Source organism: Salmo salar, chromosome 20, assembly GCF_965601325.2.
Source record: "Salmo salar chromosome 20, fSalSal1, whole genome shotgun sequence".
Classification (NCBI taxonomy): Eukaryota; Metazoa; Chordata; class Actinopteri; order Salmoniformes; family Salmonidae; genus Salmo; species Salmo salar.
In genome coordinates this window covers 49095522-49116211 of record NC_138310.1, presented here as the reverse complement: position 1 = coordinate 49116211, position 20690 = coordinate 49095522, and the positions used below count along the sequence as shown (strand labels likewise).

The 20690-nt window shown below is 43.0% G+C and overlaps 1 protein-coding gene across 1 annotated transcript; it reads left to right on the top strand.

Moving 5' to 3' along the window:
• The first annotated feature begins 4931 nt into the window (after window positions 1–4931).
• On the top strand, window positions 4932–20561 carry LOC123729263 (transmembrane protease serine 13). Its single transcript, XM_045703563.2, has 13 exons — window positions 4932–5089; window positions 9105–9279; window positions 10433–10546; window positions 10952–11128; window positions 11305–11431; window positions 11752–11847; window positions 12113–12156; window positions 12276–12438; window positions 13118–13296; window positions 13575–13673; window positions 14135–14277; window positions 15911–16066; window positions 17473–20561. Exons 1-13 carry the CDS (start codon window positions 5072–5074, stop codon window positions 17485–17487), a joined length of 1506 nt encoding a protein of 501 aa, XP_045559519.1. The 5' UTR covers window positions 4932–5071; the 3' UTR covers window positions 17488–20561.
• Window positions 20562–20690: the final 129 nt, after the last annotated feature.

Below are 20690 nucleotides of genomic sequence, written 5' to 3'. Positions count from 1 at the left end.
TGTGGAGTGCTGAAGAGATGGTTGTCCTTCTGTTAGGTTCTCCAAAAAGAAGAAGAGACTTGCTTGGGCCAAGAAACAAGAGCAATGGACATTAGACTGGTGGAAATTTGAATCCAAATTTGTAATTTTTGGTTCCAGCCACTGTGTCTTTGTGAGACACAGAGTAGGTGAACGAAGGATCTCTGCAAGTGTGGTTCCCACCATGAAGCATGGAGGAGGAGGTGTGAGGGTGTTGGGGTGCTTTTCTGGTGACACTATCAGTGATTTATTTCGAATTCAAGGCACACTTAAGCAGCATGGCTACCACAGCATTCTGCAGCGATATGCCATCCCATCTGGTTTGCGCTTAGTGGGACTATCATTTGTTTTTCAACAGGATAATTATCCAACACACCTCCAGGTTGTGTAAGGGCTATTTGACCAAGAAGAAGAGTGATGGATTGCTGCATCAGATGACCTGGCCTCCACAATCAGCCGACCTCAACCCAATTGAGATGGTTTGGGATGAGTTGGAGTGCAGAGTGAAGGAAAAGCAGCCAATAAGTGCTCAGCATATGTGGGAACTCATTCAAGACTGTTGGAAAAGCATTCCAGGTGAAGCTGGTTGAGAAAATGCTAAGCGTGTGTGAAGCAGTCATCAAGGCAAAGGGTGTTTACTTTGAAGAATCTCACATATAAAATATATTTTGATTTGTTTGGTTACTACATGATTCCATATGTGTTATATTATAGTTTTGATATATTCACTATTATTCCCCAATGTAAAAAATATACAAAAATTAAGAAAACCCCTGGAATGAGTAGGTACTGTACTAAATAAGGTATTTCTGTTTTGATTTTTAATAAATTTGCCAAAATTTCAACAAACCTGGTTTTGCTTTGTCATTATGGGCTATTGTGTGTAGATTGCTGAGGAATTTCATTTATTTAATCAATTTTAGAATAAGGCTGTAACCTAACAAAATATTGAAAAAGTCAAGGGGTCTGAATACTTTTCGAAGGTACTGTAAATGTCCATCATCAAATTCAAGCTTCTGGGAAAAACCCGCATCGGTCATGTAATGGACGAAGGGCTGCGTATTCAAACTGCGCAACACAACGAGAAAGTATGAAGAAACAGGTATGTTGTCAAGCAGTTTATCGACACCACTAGTGCATTTATGGGCATACACGAGTTGGCTATTAAAGTACACGACGAGAGGGAAAGTTCTGCCTACAAGGGCAACTACAAGGAGCTTGCAGACGTAATTGCACGTTAAGATGCTTTACTTGCTGCACATATGGAACTTTCGACTGTGGTTTATGGGATGTCGAAATCAATTCAGAATGATTTGATTGCTTCCATCGCATCATCCATTAAACGTCAGATTAAAGAGGTTGACAGAGCGCATTTTCTTCGCGCGCTCACGTAGGCTTTCCACTTTCCTTCTGAATTTATTTAGTGAACGTGATAACACATCACTCCGGACACACACAAGCAAAAACTCATGACATAAATGTTGCAGCAGCCCAGGCCACACCTAAACATTAGAAATCTGACTTGCTGTATGGGATGAAAACGAGACCATTTTTCATTCTGATCAACTGAAGGCTACTAGGAATAGCAGCTGCATACAGCCTATACGCAACAAATTGGTAACGTTGTGTATTTATAGTCCATTTGTGTTTCAGGAGAATATGTGAATGTGGTCAAATTTTGTGTATATTAAAACTTGGGCTGACTACGTTTAAAATCCAAAATGATTAACTTGAAATAATGAATTAACATAATAGTGATGAAGGCCTACAGTTGCATAGGCCTGCATGATGCAAACATGCATAAAACAAGCTCTGCCCTGTGAGTTCCATTGTCTATCAGTTGTTGTCTCTGTGTCTGGGTAGAGGAAATCCCCCCTTAATCTAGTGTAAATATAATTCATATGAACAAGTATAAGGTTGCTGCAGTTTGGCAGGGTTTTCACCCCCCCAACTCCAGGGCCAGGAATTTCTTTCAGGGTTTAAAAAACAACAACATTTCACCTGATTAGGAAAAACTGGTCCCATCATAGCCCATATAAAACCTTTTTACAACTGATTAATCACTGTCATACCTTGTAGGGTCCAGAGTTTTCCTGGTTAGGTTAACAGATGAGGAAAAACTCCAGGCCCTAGGAGGTTTAAATTGCCCCACCACTCAGGGATCTATGGCGCCACCAGTCTGCTTGCAGTTGTCAGTTATCATCAGGTACGTGGATGATCAGGGCTTTATTCAGGAACGTTTCTTGAGCTACTTGTGTCAAGTGGGCGAGATGCGCAGTCTGTGCTTGACTTTGTGAATTCTGAGATGTCTGAGTTTAACTTCATGGAGAAACTTGTTGTCCTAACCTACGATGGCGCAGTTGTAATGGAATGTATCTGCTGTTTGTATTTACAGCTAAGTCCCATTTTGTTTCCTGGTTAAGAGGTGATGTCCACTCCACTACCATTGTCATCTCTCTCCTGACATGAACTGAAGCTCATCCACTGGCACATTGAATGTTTCCTCTCCAAGCACTGTGAGTACCCCTATCAATTTTCTCTCATTAATGTATGTAGAGTCAATCACAAACACAAACACATTATTACACTGTGTAGTGTATTGTCTTATTGTTTTTTGTCTTCCCAGAACCCGTAGGTAAGCATTTTACTGTTAGCCTACACCGGATGTTTACAAAGCATGTGACAAATAAAATGTCATTTAATTTGATGGTTTTAGCTACTGTCTCTCTCGCTTTGTCGCCTGTCCACTTCCTTTTTCTAGTAATTCAACATCGGCACTATTTCTCTTTCGATCTATGTCTCTTGGTTTCTCTTCTAAAAATGGACACCACCACACACATGCAGCTCAGTTGAGTTGAGACAATAGTGGTTTCGTGATCCTTAACGATGACCTCTAGCGGAGAGCAGTAGATAGCGCATGGTACATCGAATCTGGTGTCTATCACCCTCTGGTGGTGATAAGTGGTTAATGCAAGTTAATTGTCAACCTTCCCAATCTTTTGATATGCTTTTTAAGATGCACTCTCCTGGAAACATGTAAGAATCATGATACGTCTATGTCTTGTGAACAGATAGCATAAATTAACATATTTTCACCTTTTATGATTATTACATTAGCCAACCGTTACCTATCCTCAAGGTCTGTGTTCATTGTTTTGTATTAACATATGTACTATTACGTCGCCTCTGTAAATGCTGATTTCAGTTTTTAAAGTCTGCTTCATATTCTGCTGAAGGCGGCATCATTTGTTATGGTCAACTTAACCATAGATGATTGTCGGTAGCTCCTTCCTTTTGTTAATTTTACTAGTGTCCAAGGTTTAGGAGGAAGTAGTGGTGGAAAAAGTACCCAATTTTCATACTTGAGTAAAAGTAAAGATCCCTTAATAGAAAATGACTCAAATGACTCAAGTAAAAGTCAAAGTCAAAGTCAAGTATTTGGTTTAAAATATACTTGTATCAAAAGTAAATGTAATTGCTCAAATATACTTAAGTATCAAAAGTAAAAGTATAAATCATTTCAAATTCCTTATTTTAAGCAAACCAGATGGCACCATTTTCCAGTTTTTTAAATTTACAGATAGCCAGGGGCACACTCCAACATTCAGACATAATTTACAAACAAAGAATGTGTGTTTAGTGAGTCTGACAGATCAGAGGCAGTAGGGATGACCAGGGTGTTCTGTTGATAAGTGTGTGAATTGGACCATTTTCCTGTCCTGCTAAGCATTCAAAATGTAACGAGTACTTTTGTATGGAGTAAAAAGTACAATATTTTCTTAAGGGATGTAGTGAAGTAAAAGTACAAGTTGTCAAAAATATAAATAGTAAAGTAAATTACAGGTACCCCCAAAAACTCTAAAGTGTTTTTACTTAAGTACTTTACACCACTAGGAGGAAGAGGTGTTTGAGGCCATGAAAATAAGCAACATTCTATTTAGGCTTTCAATAATGAAACTAAGATAATTTGACTTTAAAGTGTGTGTGTGTGTGTGTGTGTGTGTGTGTGTGTGTGTGTGTGTGTGTGTGTGTGTGTGTGTGTGTGTGTGTGTGTGTGTGTGTGTGTGTGTGTGTGTGTGTGTGTGTGTGTGATTACGGGTGCTTGTCTGCATGCCTGTGCTTTCTCTAGTAGAAGGAATGCAGTCTGAGCTCATTTTTGTACACCGTGACATCACTAATGAAATATATTCTATCTGCACCCAAGGATGCACACAAACGCAGTTACACAAGGTGGGGGAAAAAGAAAACTCACAAAATAAACACATTCTTCCCATAAGGAAGCTCTTGTTTTATGACAAGCACTTTCTATAAATACTGTGGGCTCACAAAGGCATATTGAGTAAGACATCTAAAGTTCGTTAACTGCGTTGACACGGCGCCATTCTATTTGTTTCCCTAAGCACTGTTCATTTCATGAACATCCCAGTGTTACATGATTATGAAGATGAAGTATATGTATGGGCAACACGATTTAGGTTTGTACATTTATTTGAGTTTGATAGGTATTTAAACTCAATATTTCAATATAATGTCTACATATTTGATTGGATCAACTGCTATGTATTTGGAACAACTCTACATCACATGAGTTGTGACTACTGACAGACAGAATTTTTCAAACTGAGGTCCTGAGAAAAAGATCTGCCACATAAATAAAATGTGGCTGTCTGAGAGGACGCCATTTTGGTCCCTGGCTCTGATTGCCCTGCTGGTGTCACCTGAGCTGGAATGGAGCAGGCCACACGGTGTGAATCAATCTTTGTCTCTCCTTGGCTACCTTGAAACCGGTCTGGCGGGTGGGAAAGTAGCGCACTGGGACACACCCATTTTAGTGAAGAGGAGATGAGAGAGGGAGGGTTGGATGGAGGGGGGCAGTCCCACCTGTGTGGCTTGGGTGGAGGGGTCCAGGGTTAGACAGTGAGAGGAAAGAAGGAGTGCCAAATGTGGCGTCAGCATGCTCTGATCACTGTTCTGTGACTGTTTGAGTGGCCCTGTGAAAAGCTCCTCCTACCAGGTCTCACCTCCATTCTCCTCACTGCTCCCCCAGCGTCCGATGGCAAAGCATGACCCTGTAAGTTCTTCCTTTATCCTGTCCTCCGTGTTCTCTGCTTCTCTGGTTCTCTATCTGTTTCCCATGGGCTAACTTCTGTCACCAGCTTCCAAAACAAGACTCTTTTCTTTCTCATACACTGACCATGCTGTACTCGTACTCTCACTTTCCTCTGTCAGAGTGGGTTATTTAACTAAAAGTGGCCTTTCCTTGTGTATTGCTGATGTTCTCAAAAGTTGTACTCTTTGCCACATCATGGACAGATTGCAGGATATGTGAACCAATTTGTGTTGACATCTTACCAGGAGACCGAGGCACAGGGTCAAGCTGGTGTGTCGCTGGAGCCCCATATGATCTCATTGCGATCGCCTCTGTCTCTGATCTCTGTACTGTGTTGCTTCGCATGGTGTTTTGAATTGATGTTGAATCCTCCATGTGGGAAATATGTTGAAAGTCGGGGTTCTTCATCTAAATGGATAGTGGTTTTATGGCTCAAACTAGTCTATTCACCCAGTTTGTGGAACCAAAATACGGGGGCAGATTGTGAAATAAGACCTGTGGTGGAAATGAGCCCAATAGGCCTACTCTACCCTGCTACTGTGGAGTCCCATCAGTAACAGAGAGGATTTATCTGTCTTGATTAATGAATCAATCAATGTGGGCTGGTTCCATTTTACCTACAGATCTAGTATTGAGCTCAAAGGTACTCTTTGGAATTGAAGTTCAAAATTACAGTATATAACAACTTCAATGTTTTATAAGTACAATCTTCCCTTTGAAATGTAACTGAAACATAAAACCTGGAACAATGTCTATTGACCTATGTCGATTCAGTTGGGAATTCAGGCAAGCCGGCTCTTCCACCAACTGAATATCCACTTGGGACAGCATTCTGGTTCGTTTGCGTTGGAGTTTGGTGCCTATGGTCATGAAACTGGAGCTGTTTACCAAAGAAAAGGTTTAGGTTATAAACTGGTATTATTACTGACTGTGCCCTGGAGTCTTCACTCTGTCACCAAGACAGACAACCAGACAAACACTTCAATATGATCCACGTCTGTGTCACGGTTTTCGTCGGTAATGGAGGACCAAAACGCAGCAGGTATGTGTAAGCTCATCTTGACGTTTATTAACTTCCCAAAATGAACACCAAAATAACAAAACAAGTGAACGACCGATATACAGACAGTCTGGCAAGGCACAAGGCTAAACACAGAACAATCTCCCACAAACACACAGACAAACACACCCAACTAATATAGGACTTCCAATCGAAGGCAACACCACACAGCTGCCTTCAATTGGAAGTCCACCCTAATTAACTCTACATAGAAACACACTTACTAGACTACACATAGAAATACATAAACATAGACCATAAACCAAAAACCCGGAAATACTAAATCAAACACACTTTTACCAAAACACCACCCCGGACCACATAAAACAAATACCCTCTGCCACGTCCTGACCAAACTACAATAACAATTAACCCTTATACTGGCCAGGACGTGATAGTCTGCTGTAGACATATAGGATCTAATGATCCTTGTGATCATCACTACAGCCTAGGGCCTCTGAAATCAAACCTCCACCTAAGAATCTTGCAATGTTGTGTAAATCTCCACCAATCCATAGCACATCCACTGTAGATGTAGAGCAGAGCACACTTCTCATCTGTTGTGGTGTTGGGTACTAACTTCTGAACATGAAATATGAAATAGACTTATTCGTGTTACCGTGTTAGAACTGAGGATATGGAAATCTACCGAGTGAGAAAGGGGAGTGCAGGAAGAACATGTTATTGTTACGTCTCAGGTGTCCTAAGGGGAGGAGAAGGGCCACAGTCTGGTTTCAGTCAACAGATAAGGTAGGACTGCCGTGATTTGGGGAGGAGTGAGGAATTTGGGCCGAGGTCAAATCAGATGAAGTGAGAGAACAGGAATGACTGAAGTCCTGTCTAGCAATAGAGATGTATTGGCTGTCCAGATGTGCAAGGAGGAGACTCAGCATAGGAGGAAGATATAAATATGTGCTCGTGAAAACATGTCTTTGTCTTTGCAGCTGTTTGACCCAGTGGGTGAATAAACTTGGTTTGAGCGTTATCTAGTTGTCCGTTAGTTTTTATTCTGTTTATTTAGAACCTAACAATGGGAATCAGTGTGGAGGTAATTTATATGTGTGCATGCATGTTGTACAGGAAGCAGATTCTTTCCATGTCGGTCATTGCAACATAAACATCGCCATGCGCAGATCAGCCAAAGTCCCAACATCAGAACCAGTTAGGGAAGTTAAAAGCAATGTCATCCCTACAAGGAAACATGACTGGAATGCACCCCATCCCCCCTCCCCCGAATAAACACACAGTGTAAAGTGAAAAGGTGTCCATTTAGCGTCAAGGAAAAGAGAGACAGAACTCAAAGCCAATATTGAACCCTGGCTGTCTGTCATCCAGCCCCAGGGGGAGGAAAGCACACTATCAGACTGACTGACCTGCACCTGTGTTTGAATGTGGGTTACAAATCACCTGTGTGATACAACCTGGCAGCAGCCAGCCAGGGACAGGTGGACGACCACAACTTGATTTTGGAATTTGCTGTTCTGTTGTCTCCATGGCAGCCACCTTTCTTCTCCGTGGCAACAATAGAGACTCCTGGGGGGCAATGTGAGCTTGTCCTTGGCAACGTTGATTAGCTCTATTGTCTGAGATGCTTGATAGCGCTATGGGGAGCAGATGAATATAAAGCAGAAATGAGAGCATGATAAAGAATGGAGGAAATTAATAAGGGGCCAATTGGGAATCCCGGCACATTGTTGCCTAGAGACATGGGACCTTCCATTGTGCTTGAGTTGGTTATTCAGGTGTTGGGATCTCAAACTCGCTCGATGAGGATGATATGATTATGGCTGACAATGAGTTATATCTAACCTGTAGATACTAGAATGTGGTTGTTTTTCACCAATCATCAACCATCTGTAAGCCCTGTTCGCAATCAACATGTGTAAGTCGCTCTGGATGCTAAATGACTAAAATGTAAAATGTAAAATGTCTCTAGGCAGCACCCCGTACACTGTTGTTTATGGAAGAATCGGGGTTCCTGCATGGAAGTTGTTTTACTGGGGATTATTAAAGGCCCAATGCAGCCGTTTAAAAAAAAATCTCAATATCAAATCATTTCTGGCAAACAATTCAGTGCCTTACTGTAATAGTTTTCCATTCAAATAGTAAAAAAGAAACAAAAATAGCTTTTTAGCAAAAAACTTTCTCAAAAAATAATTTTGCTAAGATTGTCTAGGAGTGGTCTGAGTGGGGAGGAGAAAACTGAAAACTAGCTGTTATTGGCAGAACAGTTTTGAACTCTGTTATTGGTCTATTAAAAAGTCCAATCAGCATTTTTATCTCAATATCAAATCATTTCTGGCTAATATTTAAGTACCTTACTGTGATTGTTCTCAATTAAAATGATCAAAGGCAAACAAATAGCTTTTTAGCAAATAGCAATTTCTCAAGCAAGAATTTTCCTAGGACTGTCTTGGAGTGGTCTGAGTGGGGAGGGGAAAACTGAAGAAAAGCTGTTATTGGTAGAGAGGTTTGGAACCCTCTTTCTTATTGGTCTATTAACTAATTTACCACCTAGTGATGTCACCAGGCAGTCCAAAACTCCACCCCAACAAAACAATGACATTTCAGACTGTCTTTTCCAACAGCTCTTACATTAAAAAGGCATTATCATATTTTGTACAATTTCAAAGTATTATATAAAACACAGGGAAATCACAGTTTTGACTGCACTGGACCATAAACCTATACCACCTAGCGATGTCATTTTGAAGGTCCTGTGTAGATTGTATTATCAACCACCAACTATCAGGAAATAAAACTGATCACTTTTTTTTTTACACTTTTACAGTGTTAAATATATACAACATGATACAAAACACTGGGACTTTAAGTTCCCACATGGGTGTTTGATCCTGACTGCTTAACCTTTTGCTGCTTAACCTTTTGTCTTTTTCTCTGTGTTCTCCCCTGCAGTACGAGCTCCCTCCTCCATACTACTCTGTTGAGGTACAAACCGTCCCGCCCCTCCAGTCCTATGAAGAGGCATTCTATGGAGCGGGTCCAAGGCACACTCCTCCCAACCAGCTACACTACATCCCCCAGCACCCCCCACCAGTGGCTGCGCAACACATCTGCCAGCCCAGTATATGTGAGTAGTACTCTCTATCTACTGCCTGACTATCCCAGTTTTGTCCTAGTCCAGTTCCCTCTATTCCTTATTTACTTTCAGGGGACTACAAACCACCAGTGAAAGTAGCGTAAAATAATAGAAGTTTCAACAGAATTGGTAGCAATACAAAAACATCCTTGAGAAGTGTGATTTTAACTCCCTAGTTATCTGTCTGCATTATGTGTTGTCTATACACTGAGTGTACAGAACATTAGGAACACCTGCTCTGTCCGTGACGTAGACTGACCAGGTGAATCCAGGTGAAAGCTATGATCCTGTCACGCCCTGACCTGAGAGAGCTGTTTTTCTCTGTTTGGTTAGGTCAGGGTGTGACATGGGGTGGGCATTCTATGTCATTATATTTTTTTGTTTTGGCCGAGTATGGTTTCCAATCAGAGGCAGCTGTCTATCGTTGTCTCTGATTGGGAATCATACTTAGGTAGCCTTTTCACCACCTATGTTTGTGGGTAATTATTCTTTCTGTGAGTGTTTTGTGTGCGCCTCAGTTGCGTCACGGTCATTTCTGTTTATCCTGTTTATTGTTTTGTTCGGTTTCACGTAAAATAAAGGATGTGGAATTACCGGCACGCTGCGCCTTGGCTGATTTATGACAGGGAGTTTGAGGACAGTGAACGTGACAGATACCTTATTGATTTCACTAGTTAAATCCACTTCAATCAGTGTAGATGAAGGGGAGGAGACAGTTTAAAGAAGGATTTTTAAGCCTTGAGACAATTGAGACATAGATTGTGTATCTGTGCCATTCAGAGGGTGAATGGGCAAGATAGTAGGTGCCAGGCACACAGGCTTAAGTGTGTAAAGAACTGCAATCCTGCTGGGTTTTTCACGCTCAACAGTTTCCCGTGTGTTTCAAGAATGGTCCACCACCCAAAGGACATCCAACCAACCTGACATAGCTATGAGAAGCATTGGAGTCAACATTGGCCAGGATCTCTGTGGAATGCTTTCGACACCTTGTAGAGTCCATGACCCAATGTGAAGGCAAACGGGAGTGCGACTCAATATTAGGAAGGTGTTCTTTATGTTTTTGCACACTCAGTGTATGGTTTGTATATGGTCTCCTGGGGAAGGTATATCTGTTTTGACGTGTATGTTGTGTGTGTTTTACCAGCTCTTCCTGACAACAAGAAGAAACACAAATGCTGCCACCGTAGTGCCAAGTGCTTTGGTGGGTCAGCAGGCATCGTTCTGCTGCTCCTCCTGGCCATTGCCATCTGGCTCGGAGGTAAGACCAGGGTTGTCGTCATATTTATTCTTATGTTGTTACTCATGTATTTGTATGCCTGTTTACTCATTTATTTCTAAGCTACTCTCTGATTCAGGAGGGGTCGGGTTAAATGCGGAAGACGCATTTCGGTTGAATGCATTCAGTCATGCAACTGACCCTTTCCCTTCTGTATTTGTACAGACATTGACAGTCTTCCTCTGCTACCACTTCCTCTGTCTCTCCTCTTCTCCCCACCCTTACACGTTCTCTGTGGCCCCCAACCTACCCCATCCAACCCTTCCCCCGCCTCTCTCGCTCTCTCTCGCTTATAGCTACATTATAGGCCTCGTGAAGGCTGTTTCAAATCAGCTGTGACCATGTTGCACATATTTCCTCTCTCTCTCTCTCTCTCTCTCTGGGTAGTGCGTTACGGTACCAGGTTGGCAACAGCGGCTGCCACCCTCGACCACCATGACAGTGAGGATGAGGGGCACCATGAGAAGCAGTTGAGCATGCCTGTTCATGACACCTGCTCCAACTCCACCGTCCAATGTGACGCTCTGCGGGACTGCCAACTGGGCACGGATGAGTCCAGCTGTGGTAAGCACACTCTCACACACAACACGACAGACAGACATACAGACTTGCAGGTAGGTGTACAGAAATGAAAGCCAGGTGGACAGGTGTCTCGATGTACACCCGACGTATGACAAGCAGAGAAACACAACCCTTTTCGTATCTTGTTTCTTCCATCCCTCCTCTCCCTCTCTCTCCAGTGAGGTTTGGGGCGGACGGTGCTCTACAGGTCAGAACGTCTCAGGACGGTCGTTTTCTCCCAGTGTGTTACCAGGGATGGGACCAGAGCTACGCCAACCGAACCTGTGCCCAACTGGGCTTCAGAAAGTAAGACATCACCTTTTTTCACAGCAGCCATTTCATAAGCTACCTTTAGAGAGCAATCACTTTCTCTCAGAACAGCCTTTTGTATACGCTACCTCTCAAAGCAACTACTTTCTCTCACAGGCATTTGCTCAGTGACGTCTAATTTCACCGCTGCCATTTTCATTATTTACTCTCAGATTGAATCTCTGCTCTCCTCTCTCTCTGGGGTTGGTGTGCCTGTGGCCAAATTGACTTTCTGGGAATGCTTCATGGGAGGGGAATAGATTTTCGTATTGCTTTGGCAGACAGAATCTAAATGTGTTTGTGTGTCGACCATGCAGGTCCTTTGCAACCAAGGCAGTGAAATCCCAGCAGTCCATTGGTCTAACCCTGAACAACAGATCGTCTTTACCCATCCAGGGCCAGGTCAATGTCAGGTAAGAGAACTCCTCTACAAACCTTAGCACATATGTATTTACTCATTTCAGTCCCAGTAATGTCGAGGGAATGATGGCGTTAAGTCATACACTGTCATTATCTGTCATGACTGGTTGGGATGTAATGGTATGTCATTATTATAGCTGCATTATAAGCCTCATGAAGGCTGTTTCAAAACAACTGTAACCATGCTGCACATATCCCAGTGTGGTTTAATGTTAGATCCTGAGTTCCTGACATGGTTGTGCTTGTGTTGCTGTGTAGCTCGTCCTGCCCTGACCAGAATACTGTCTCTCTGCAGTGTGTTGGTAAGGAGCTCTCAATCTGGTCATATTTCACCAGGCAGGTCTATATCAACCTTCTATTTGAATTTGACTTCTAGTTAAATTAGATACAAACATTTGATCACTTCTTCCCCTTTTCCGAGATTGTGGACGTCAACAGTTGTCCTCTCGGATCATAGGGGGCAGTGTTGCCAAGCTGGGCCAATGGCCCTGGCAACTCTCTCTACACTTTGGTGGATCACACGTCTGTGGAGGGATCCTGGTGTCCCCTGACTTTGTGGTGACAGCTGCCCACTGCTTCCTCGGGTCAGTGACTAGAGGACAACAAGGCTCAGTTCCAAACGGATCCCTTGGTTCTAATTCTAAACACACTATGTAGATCCTTGGTAATAGCTCCACAGATTACCCTCTTCGCTGCGTTCATGTTTTGAATTCGTTGAGAATGCCAAGCTAGCTACTCCAACCATAAACGGAAAGCACAGCGAAAATGCTCGTAAACAGTGTAAAAAAACAACAACATATAAATGGATTGTTTTTGATAAATGAAACAACAAGAAGTCCTTAGTCAGAGTTCAGCATGTCCGACAATACCGGAGTACTCAGGTGATGCTAGGGAGTATGACTTTTAATGACTCGTTAGAGGACAATTCAAATGGATTTGTTCCCACTCGGAAGCTTGTATTTCCGAGTTTCCGACAGGGTCATGAACGCATTAGCCTAAGGAGAATGTCAGTCCTTTTACTAACACATATCCATATAAAACACAGACTAGTAGTGAATCTGTGCAGCAACTTGCTCAGCGTGACTCAAGAATAAACAGCATGACAACCCCTCATCAGCTCAACAACCCTCACCTTGACAACCAAACTCAATTATACACCTTATTACCATAATAATAACATAATCTGTGTCATAAACTACAGCCTTGGTTTGAGAAGTAAATTCATTATAATTTTATTGTATTTTCTTCCCGTGCCCATTGAAGGCCGCTCCCTCCGGTTCTTGATGCCAGTAAGTGGCGTGTGTACGGAGGAGTGGTGACACAAGACAAGCTTCCTTCTCCCTACCTCGTAGAGAAGATCATCGTGAATGAGAACTACAACAATGTAACCAACGACCAGGACATCGCCATACTGAAGCTGGCCTCACCAGTGGACTTCACTAGTGAGTCCGGCTCTATTCCTTCAATATCAGGGAAACGCTAGGGAAACGCTAGGGAAACGCTAGCATCAATGTTGGTACAGCACTGTGAAAATGTTTGCCCTTTGAGCTCTAAATGCCTGGGATGCATCCACTCTCAGAATGGTAACCTCACATGGGTGTGTGTGCGTATGGGTGTGGGTACGTGTGTGTCATTTTTGTAACTATGTGTTACGAAAGTGTCTGAAGTCAGAATGCCCACTCTGTTAATCTAACTTACTGTTTGTGTTGTTTTTATTCAGATGCAGTTCAGCCTGCCTGTTTGCCAGCCTTTGACCAGACATTCCCCCATGGAACCAAATGCTGGACCTCGGGATTCGGAACAACAGATGAGGGGGCAGGTAGGAAGAGAGACAAGGGAGTGAGAAATAGACTATACGAAAGGAAATAATGTTTCTTAGAGTGAAACAACAGGGACAGACTGGGACCAGAATTCGGATCGGAAATTTCTAACACACTGGCCCATTTCTATCATCGAGGCCCACACACCAGCCGTTTTTTATCATTTTGCACAAGAAACAACAACAATTTGGACAGGCCCACTGGGTTAAAAATCAACCCGCCCATCTGGCATTTTCCAGAATTGCCATATGGCCTGTCCGTCTCTATGATACAAAGAGAGTGATGTGCAGAAAGGAGGCTACACCTGCATCATTCATCCAATCTCACTGTCTTCTCATTGCAGAAAACACATGCTATATTCAGAAGAGCAACAGTTCGCATAGTGCAACTAGCCATAGTGTTGCTAGCTGAAGTGTGTGTGTTTGGAGAATGACCGTGTACTGTATGTGTCCCTTCACAGCGAAACCCTCCAAAGACTTGATGGAGGTGGCCGTTGACATCATCGACGTGCGTGTGTGTAACAGCTCCAAAGTATACTCTGGCAGTGTGTCCAACAACATGCTGTGTGCCGGAGATCTCAACGGGGGCAGGGACTCCTGTCAGGTACATGTCTACATATTGTAGTTGAATTCTTCTATTTACAGGGCTTGGGACCCATTTTATAAACATTGCGTACGTATAAAATATACCCCAAAACGTGCGTGCTGCAGTTTTACCGCAAACGTTGGCTTTAATACAAACTTAACTCGGCGTGAGAATATGCTTATCTCCACGCAAACGTCAGTCCATGCCTACACACATTTTCTAGTGCTTGAAGTATTGTATTGCAAGCAGGCAAGTAAGTATTTTGTGCAAATAGGGGATATGATGACACGCTTAATATATAAAAAAATATATATGTAAAAGGAAAATAAGATGCAGCCATTTGCCATTAGTGAGAAGAGGGAAAAATCTATGTTCTTTGTTTTTGGATTCTAAAATAATTAGACACATCTATTTCCTATTTACTTTATTATTATAACCATTGCAGAATAAATTCCTCACCTTTTTTTTAGCCGTCATGCATTCACGAAGTAGCCATATAAAAAAATGCCATGCACATCTCATTTAATTGGGCCTAGTAGCCTAGTAAATAGATAGCCTATGCGATCCCATAGGCAGCACGCACAGTTGAATTTAACAGGTGAACAGACAGTTGATATTTTACATTGCATTATGTATGCAACAACTGTGAGTAGCCTACTGTAATTTAAAATGTTTTGAGTAGCCTAGACAATGTTTCAGAATTCGCAGTCCAGCATATTTAGGTTGGAGGAAAAGTCAATGCAAAACATTGTTGAACTAAAATGTTCTGCTGGCAGGTCCACAACAATTAGCCATTGTTTTCTCTTTCAGAAACTGTCCCAGTCCTTTGCCAGATACTGCATAAGTTATTGCAAAAGATTAAAAGTTTCTGCCAACACCTCCAAAAACATCGCAATTGCTCTTTCTTTTAGAAATTGCCGTGGCCTAATTCCAATAGTTCCAAATTATACAGAAAATAGAAGGCGTTAGTCTTACAGAGTTATAATGCTTGTTCACACGCACAGTTTTACGTCAAGTCTGATTTATAACGGGAGACGTGTATGAACGGCGTACACCAAGTTTATAAATCTCAATATTTTTGGTGTGAAATTTACGCAACGGTTAGAAATGAGGCCCCTGGGGTGCTCTAGGGGTTTAAGCCGCTGCCTCTGGAGCACATGTACAATGTGCCGCTGTCAGCATGGGTTCCATTTCGGCCTACTACTCTTTCAGCACTCTTACTCCTGCCTTTCACCTCTATCTCTCCCTATCCCATTAACATACAAAAATATGTATTTTTTTTGTTTTACAGAGCCATAGTCTGTCAAACTGACCTCCGTAAGGACACCAGATGTTCCATGACAGCAACATTCTAAATTCTTCCCAGAGTCTAACTAACTGTCTTAGAACGTTTGGTGCCAACATTACTCATTAAAATTCGGAACTTCGGTAATCCACAGCTGTCCTTTCCTGCTACTCACCAACTCTTGTCCTCATCTTAGACGCCGTTGGGCTGAGAAAATCGTCTCTCCCACTGCTCAAATTCCCTTCTACCTCATCTGCTATCCACGACATGAGAACATACAGTATATTGTAGCAGGTGCTTTCCACATCTTGGCCCCTCACTTCAACTGTTCATTCATCCATTCTCTCCTCTTCTCTTCTCTCACAGGGAGACAGTGGTGGTCCTCTGGTGTGCCAAGCCAGTAACAACCTTTGGCAGCTGGTGGGCGTGACCAGCTGGGGCAGCGGCTGTGGGCAGAGTAACAGGCCGGGGGTCTACACCAAGGTGTCTAGCCTACTGCCCTGGATCTACAGCAAGATGCAGGTGAGATGAAGAGAAACTACCTGGATTGCTTGTGTTCCATCAAACCACACCATGCAATACACACCTAATACACAGCTCACCTTCCATTGACTTACACTACTTGACCAAAAGTATGTGGACACCTGCTCATCGAACATCTCATTCCAAAGTCATGGGAATTAATATGGAGTCCTCTGCTGTTATAAGAGCCTCCACTCTTCTGGGAAGGCTTTTTACTAGATGTTGGAACATTGCTGCGGGGACTTGCTTCCATTCAGTCATGAGCGTTAGTGAGGTCAGGCACTAATGTTGGGCGATTAGGCCTGGTTTGCAGTCGGTGTTTCAATTCATCCCAAAGGTGTTTGATGGGCTAGAGGTTAGGGCTCTGTGCAGGCCAGTCAAGTTCTTCCACACCGATCTCGACAAACCATTTCTGTATGGACCTCACGTTTTTCACGTGGGCATTGTCATGCTGAAACAGGAAAGGGCCTTCCCCAAACTGTTGCCACAAAGTTGGAAGCACAGAATCGCCCGGGAACAGTGGGTTAACAGCCTTGCTCAGGGACAAAATGACAGATTTTTACCTTGTCAGCTCAGTGATTTGATCCAGCAACCTTTTGTTTAGTGGTCCAACACTCCTACCCGCCAGGCTACCTGCTGCCCCAACTAAGGGGCCTAGCTTGAACTATGAAAAACAGCCCCAGACCATTTTTCTTCCACTACCAAACTTTACGGTTGGCACTATGCATTCGGGCAGGTAGCATTCTCCTGGCATCCGCCAAACCCAGATTCGTCCGTCAGACTGCCAGATGGTATAGCGTAATTCATCACTCCATAGAATGCGTTCCCACTGCTCCGGAGTCCAATGGGTACGAGCTTTACACCACTCCAGCCGACGCTTGGCATTGCACATGGTGATCTTAGGCTTGTGTGCATCTGCTCGGCCATGGAAACCTATTTCATGAAGCTCCTGATGAATAGTTATTGTACTGACGTTGCTTCCAGAGGCAATTTGGAACTCGATAATGAGTGTTGCAAACAAGGACAGGCGATTTTATGCGCTACGCGATTCAGAACTCACCGGTCCCATTCTGTGAGCTTGTGTGGCCTACCACTTCGCGGCTGAGCCGTTGTTGCGCCGAGAGGTTTCCACTTCACAGTAACAGCACTTACAGTTGACTGGGGCATCTATAGCAGTTTAGAAATTTGACGAACTGATTTGTTGGAAGGGTGGCATCCTATGACGGTGCAACGTTGAAAGTCACTGAGCTCTTCAGTAAGGCCATTCTACTGCCAGTGTTTGTCTATGTCTGTGTGCTCGATTATATACACCCTGTGGCAGAAATAGCCGAATCCACTCATTTGAAGTGGTGTATACATACGTTTGTATGTATAGCGTATGTTAACTCTCATTGTTCCCTCTGCAGCTGGAAAGTCCGTGATGCCACTTCGTTTCCAGTGACCTCGCCGCATCCTGTCCCCAAAGACCGCTGGCGGCCTTCTTTGTCCTTCCTCTCTGAACATCGCACCATGAAGTCCTCTCAGAATGATACTAGATTGACAGATCAAGATGGATAGATCGAAGGGTCGACAGATGAAAAGATTACCACTAGCTAAGGGAGTAGCAGGAAAGGCATACTGCACTTTAACACAAGACCATGGTTCATGTGTTCTTCTGTTCCTTTACTGTGCCTTCTAAAATCACAGAATGCATTGTGTTTACGGTAGTTATGCCCAATGGATACTATAATATGTGAACCTAGGCCAATCCATTCTGGGCTCTGATTCCACTGTTTGAATGATTTTAAATCCTGTCGGTTTTTCTAATCTTACAGTAAGGATATTTATTATATTTACCTGAGATAGGAGGTTCTAAGATGGCTGGCCTTTCTCTTTTCTAAGTCTATGCAACCCTCATAGCCACTCACGCCTCCCATCTCTCCTAAGTTTAATTGTTTTTTTTTATCTAATATTTTGGGGGAGACTGCATGCTTATTTCTGTTGCATCTATAAGGAATGTAGAGATGCAATGTGCTTTGTGATTCATTTCCAGAAATGATTTAGTGTTAATTATGTGAAACTCATAGGAAAGAAAGGAGTATAACTACTGTAAGGGACTGTACATTGTTTATAATGAGGGATACCTGAAGAAAATCAGACCTCTCTGAAATTAAAATGGATGGCCCTCCCTTTAGTCAAATATATATTTACCCGACCCTCCCTGAACGCTTGAAAATAAACAAGTGACCCACTGCTATACCCAAAATAATAATGAATGACTTGAGACAAGCAGATACTTTTTTAATACCACAACAGAGCATGACAACGAATGAGCGCATGCTGCAGCACCGGAGACGTTTTGCTTTGTATACAGGCTATTGTTAAAAAAAGAGTATAGTCTAAGTTTGAAACGGTGATAAAGTTGTCTATCAACTGTAAAAACGTAGTGCAACAGAACCAGTTACAACTGAAGTATCTGATCAGCAATGAATTCAAGAAAAAGACATTTGTCGTTTAACACAGCAGCTGCATATCATCAGGTATGGCCTATAAACACTTGTAACATGGCATTGTTGTTACAGAATAGATTTGTGTTGACTCTGGCATAGGAATATAAATTCAGCAAAAAAAAGAAACATCCTCTCACTGTCAACTGCATTTATTTTCAGCGAACTTAACATGTGTAAATATTTGTATGAACATAACAAGATTCAACAACTGAGACATAAACTGAACAAGTTCCACAGACAGAAATTGAATAATGTGTCCCTGAACAAAGGGGGGTCAAAATCAAAAGTAACAGTCAGTAGCCGGTGTGGCCACCAGCTGCATTAAGTGCTGCAGTGCATCTCCTCATGGACTGCACCAGATTTGCCAGTTCTTGCTGTGAGATGTTACCCCACTCTTCCACTAAGGCACCTGCAAGTTCCCGGACATTTCAGGGGGGAATGGCCCTACCCCTCACCCTCCCATCCAACAGGTCCCAGAGGTGCTCAATGGGATTGAGATCCGGGCTCTTCGCTGGCCATGGCAGAACACTGACATTCCTGTCTTGCAGGAAATCACCCACAGAACGAGCAGTATGGCTGGTGGCATTGTCATGCTGGAGGGTCATATAAGGATGAGCCTGCAGGAAGGGTACCACATGAGGGAGGAGGATGTCTTCCCTGTAACGCACAGTGTTGAGATTACCTGCAATAACAACAAGCTCAGTCCAGTGATGCTGTGACACACCGCCCAAGACCATGACGGACCCTCCACCTCCAAATTGATCCCGCTCCAGAGTACAGCCCTTGGTGTAACGCTCATTCCTTTGACGATAAACGCGAATCCAACCATCACCCCTGGTGAAACAAAACCGTGACTCGTCAGTGAAGAGCACTTTTTGCCAGTCCTGTCTGGTCCAGCGACGGTGGGTTTATGCCCATAGGCGACGTTGTTGCCGGTGATGTCTGGTGAGGACCTGCCTTACAACAGGCCTACAAGCCCTCAGTCCATCCTCTCTCAGCCTATTGCGGACAGTCTGAGCACTGATGGAGGGATTGTGCGTTCCTGGTGTAACTCGGGCAGTTGTTGTTGCCATCCTGTACCTGTCCCGCAGGTGTGATGTTCGGATGTACCGATCCTGTGTTGGTGTTGTTACACGTGGTCTGCCACTGCAAGGATGATCAGCTGTCCGTCCTGTCTCCCTGTAGGCGTCTCACAGTTCGGACATTGCAATTTATTGCCCTGGCCACATCTGCAGTCCTCATGCCTCGTTACAGCATGCCTAAGGCACGTTCACACAGATGAGCAGGGACCCTGGGCATCTTTCTTTTGGTGTTTTCAGAGTCAGTAGAAACGCCTCTTTAGTGTCCTGAGTTTTCATTACTGTGACCTTAATTGCCTATCGTCTGTAAGCGGTTAGTGTCTTAACGACTGTTCCACAGGTGCATGTTCATTAATTGTTTACGGTTCATTGAACAAGCATGGGAAACAGTGTTTATACTCTTTACAATTAAGATCTGTGAAGTTATTTGGATTTTGACTAATTATCTTTGAAAGACAGGGTCCTGAAAAATGGATGTTTATTTTTTTTGCTGAGTGTATGAGCATTTGCTAGGCTAAATGAATGGAGGCATGCATAGCTCACCGCATGATCCTCAAACGTGTTTCTTAAAGTGAATTCAAAGGCACTTTACAATGACTGTAATACCCGAGAAGCCGCTGTTTGGAGGACCACAATTACCTCGACTAACCGGTACCCCGGCACGTTGACTCTGTACCGGTACCCCCTGTATATCTCCTCGCTATTGTTATTTTACTGCTGCTCTTTAATTATTTGTTACTTTAATTTAATTTTTGATGTATTTTTCTTAAAACTGCATTGTTGGTTAAGGGCTTGTAAGTAAGCATATCACTGGAAGGTCTACCTGTTGAATTCGGCGCATGTAACAAATAACATTTGATTTGATTTGATATTAGCACTGGTGTGTCAAGGGCTGGCAAACCGTGCCAATAAATCCTCCAAACACCGGCTTCTGGGGCATTATAATTTTACAAACATATTAAAATAATGATTGAAATATTTTCATAAAAAACATAATTTTTATGAATTTTAATTAAAATAATGATTGACATATTTTCATAAAAAACGGTATTTTGA

Bases quoted from the DNA above. Each gene is read 5' to 3' on its own strand.
- LOC123729263 (XM_045703563.2), top strand. The intron at 13,297-13,574 runs GTGAGTCCGGCT...GTTTTTATTCAG, and splicing joins CTCACCAGTGGACTTCACTA to ATGCAGTTCAGCCTGCCTGT. The intron at 14,278-15,910 runs GTACATGTCTAC...CTTCTCTCACAG, and splicing joins GGGGCAGGGACTCCTGTCAG to GGAGACAGTGGTGGTCCTCT.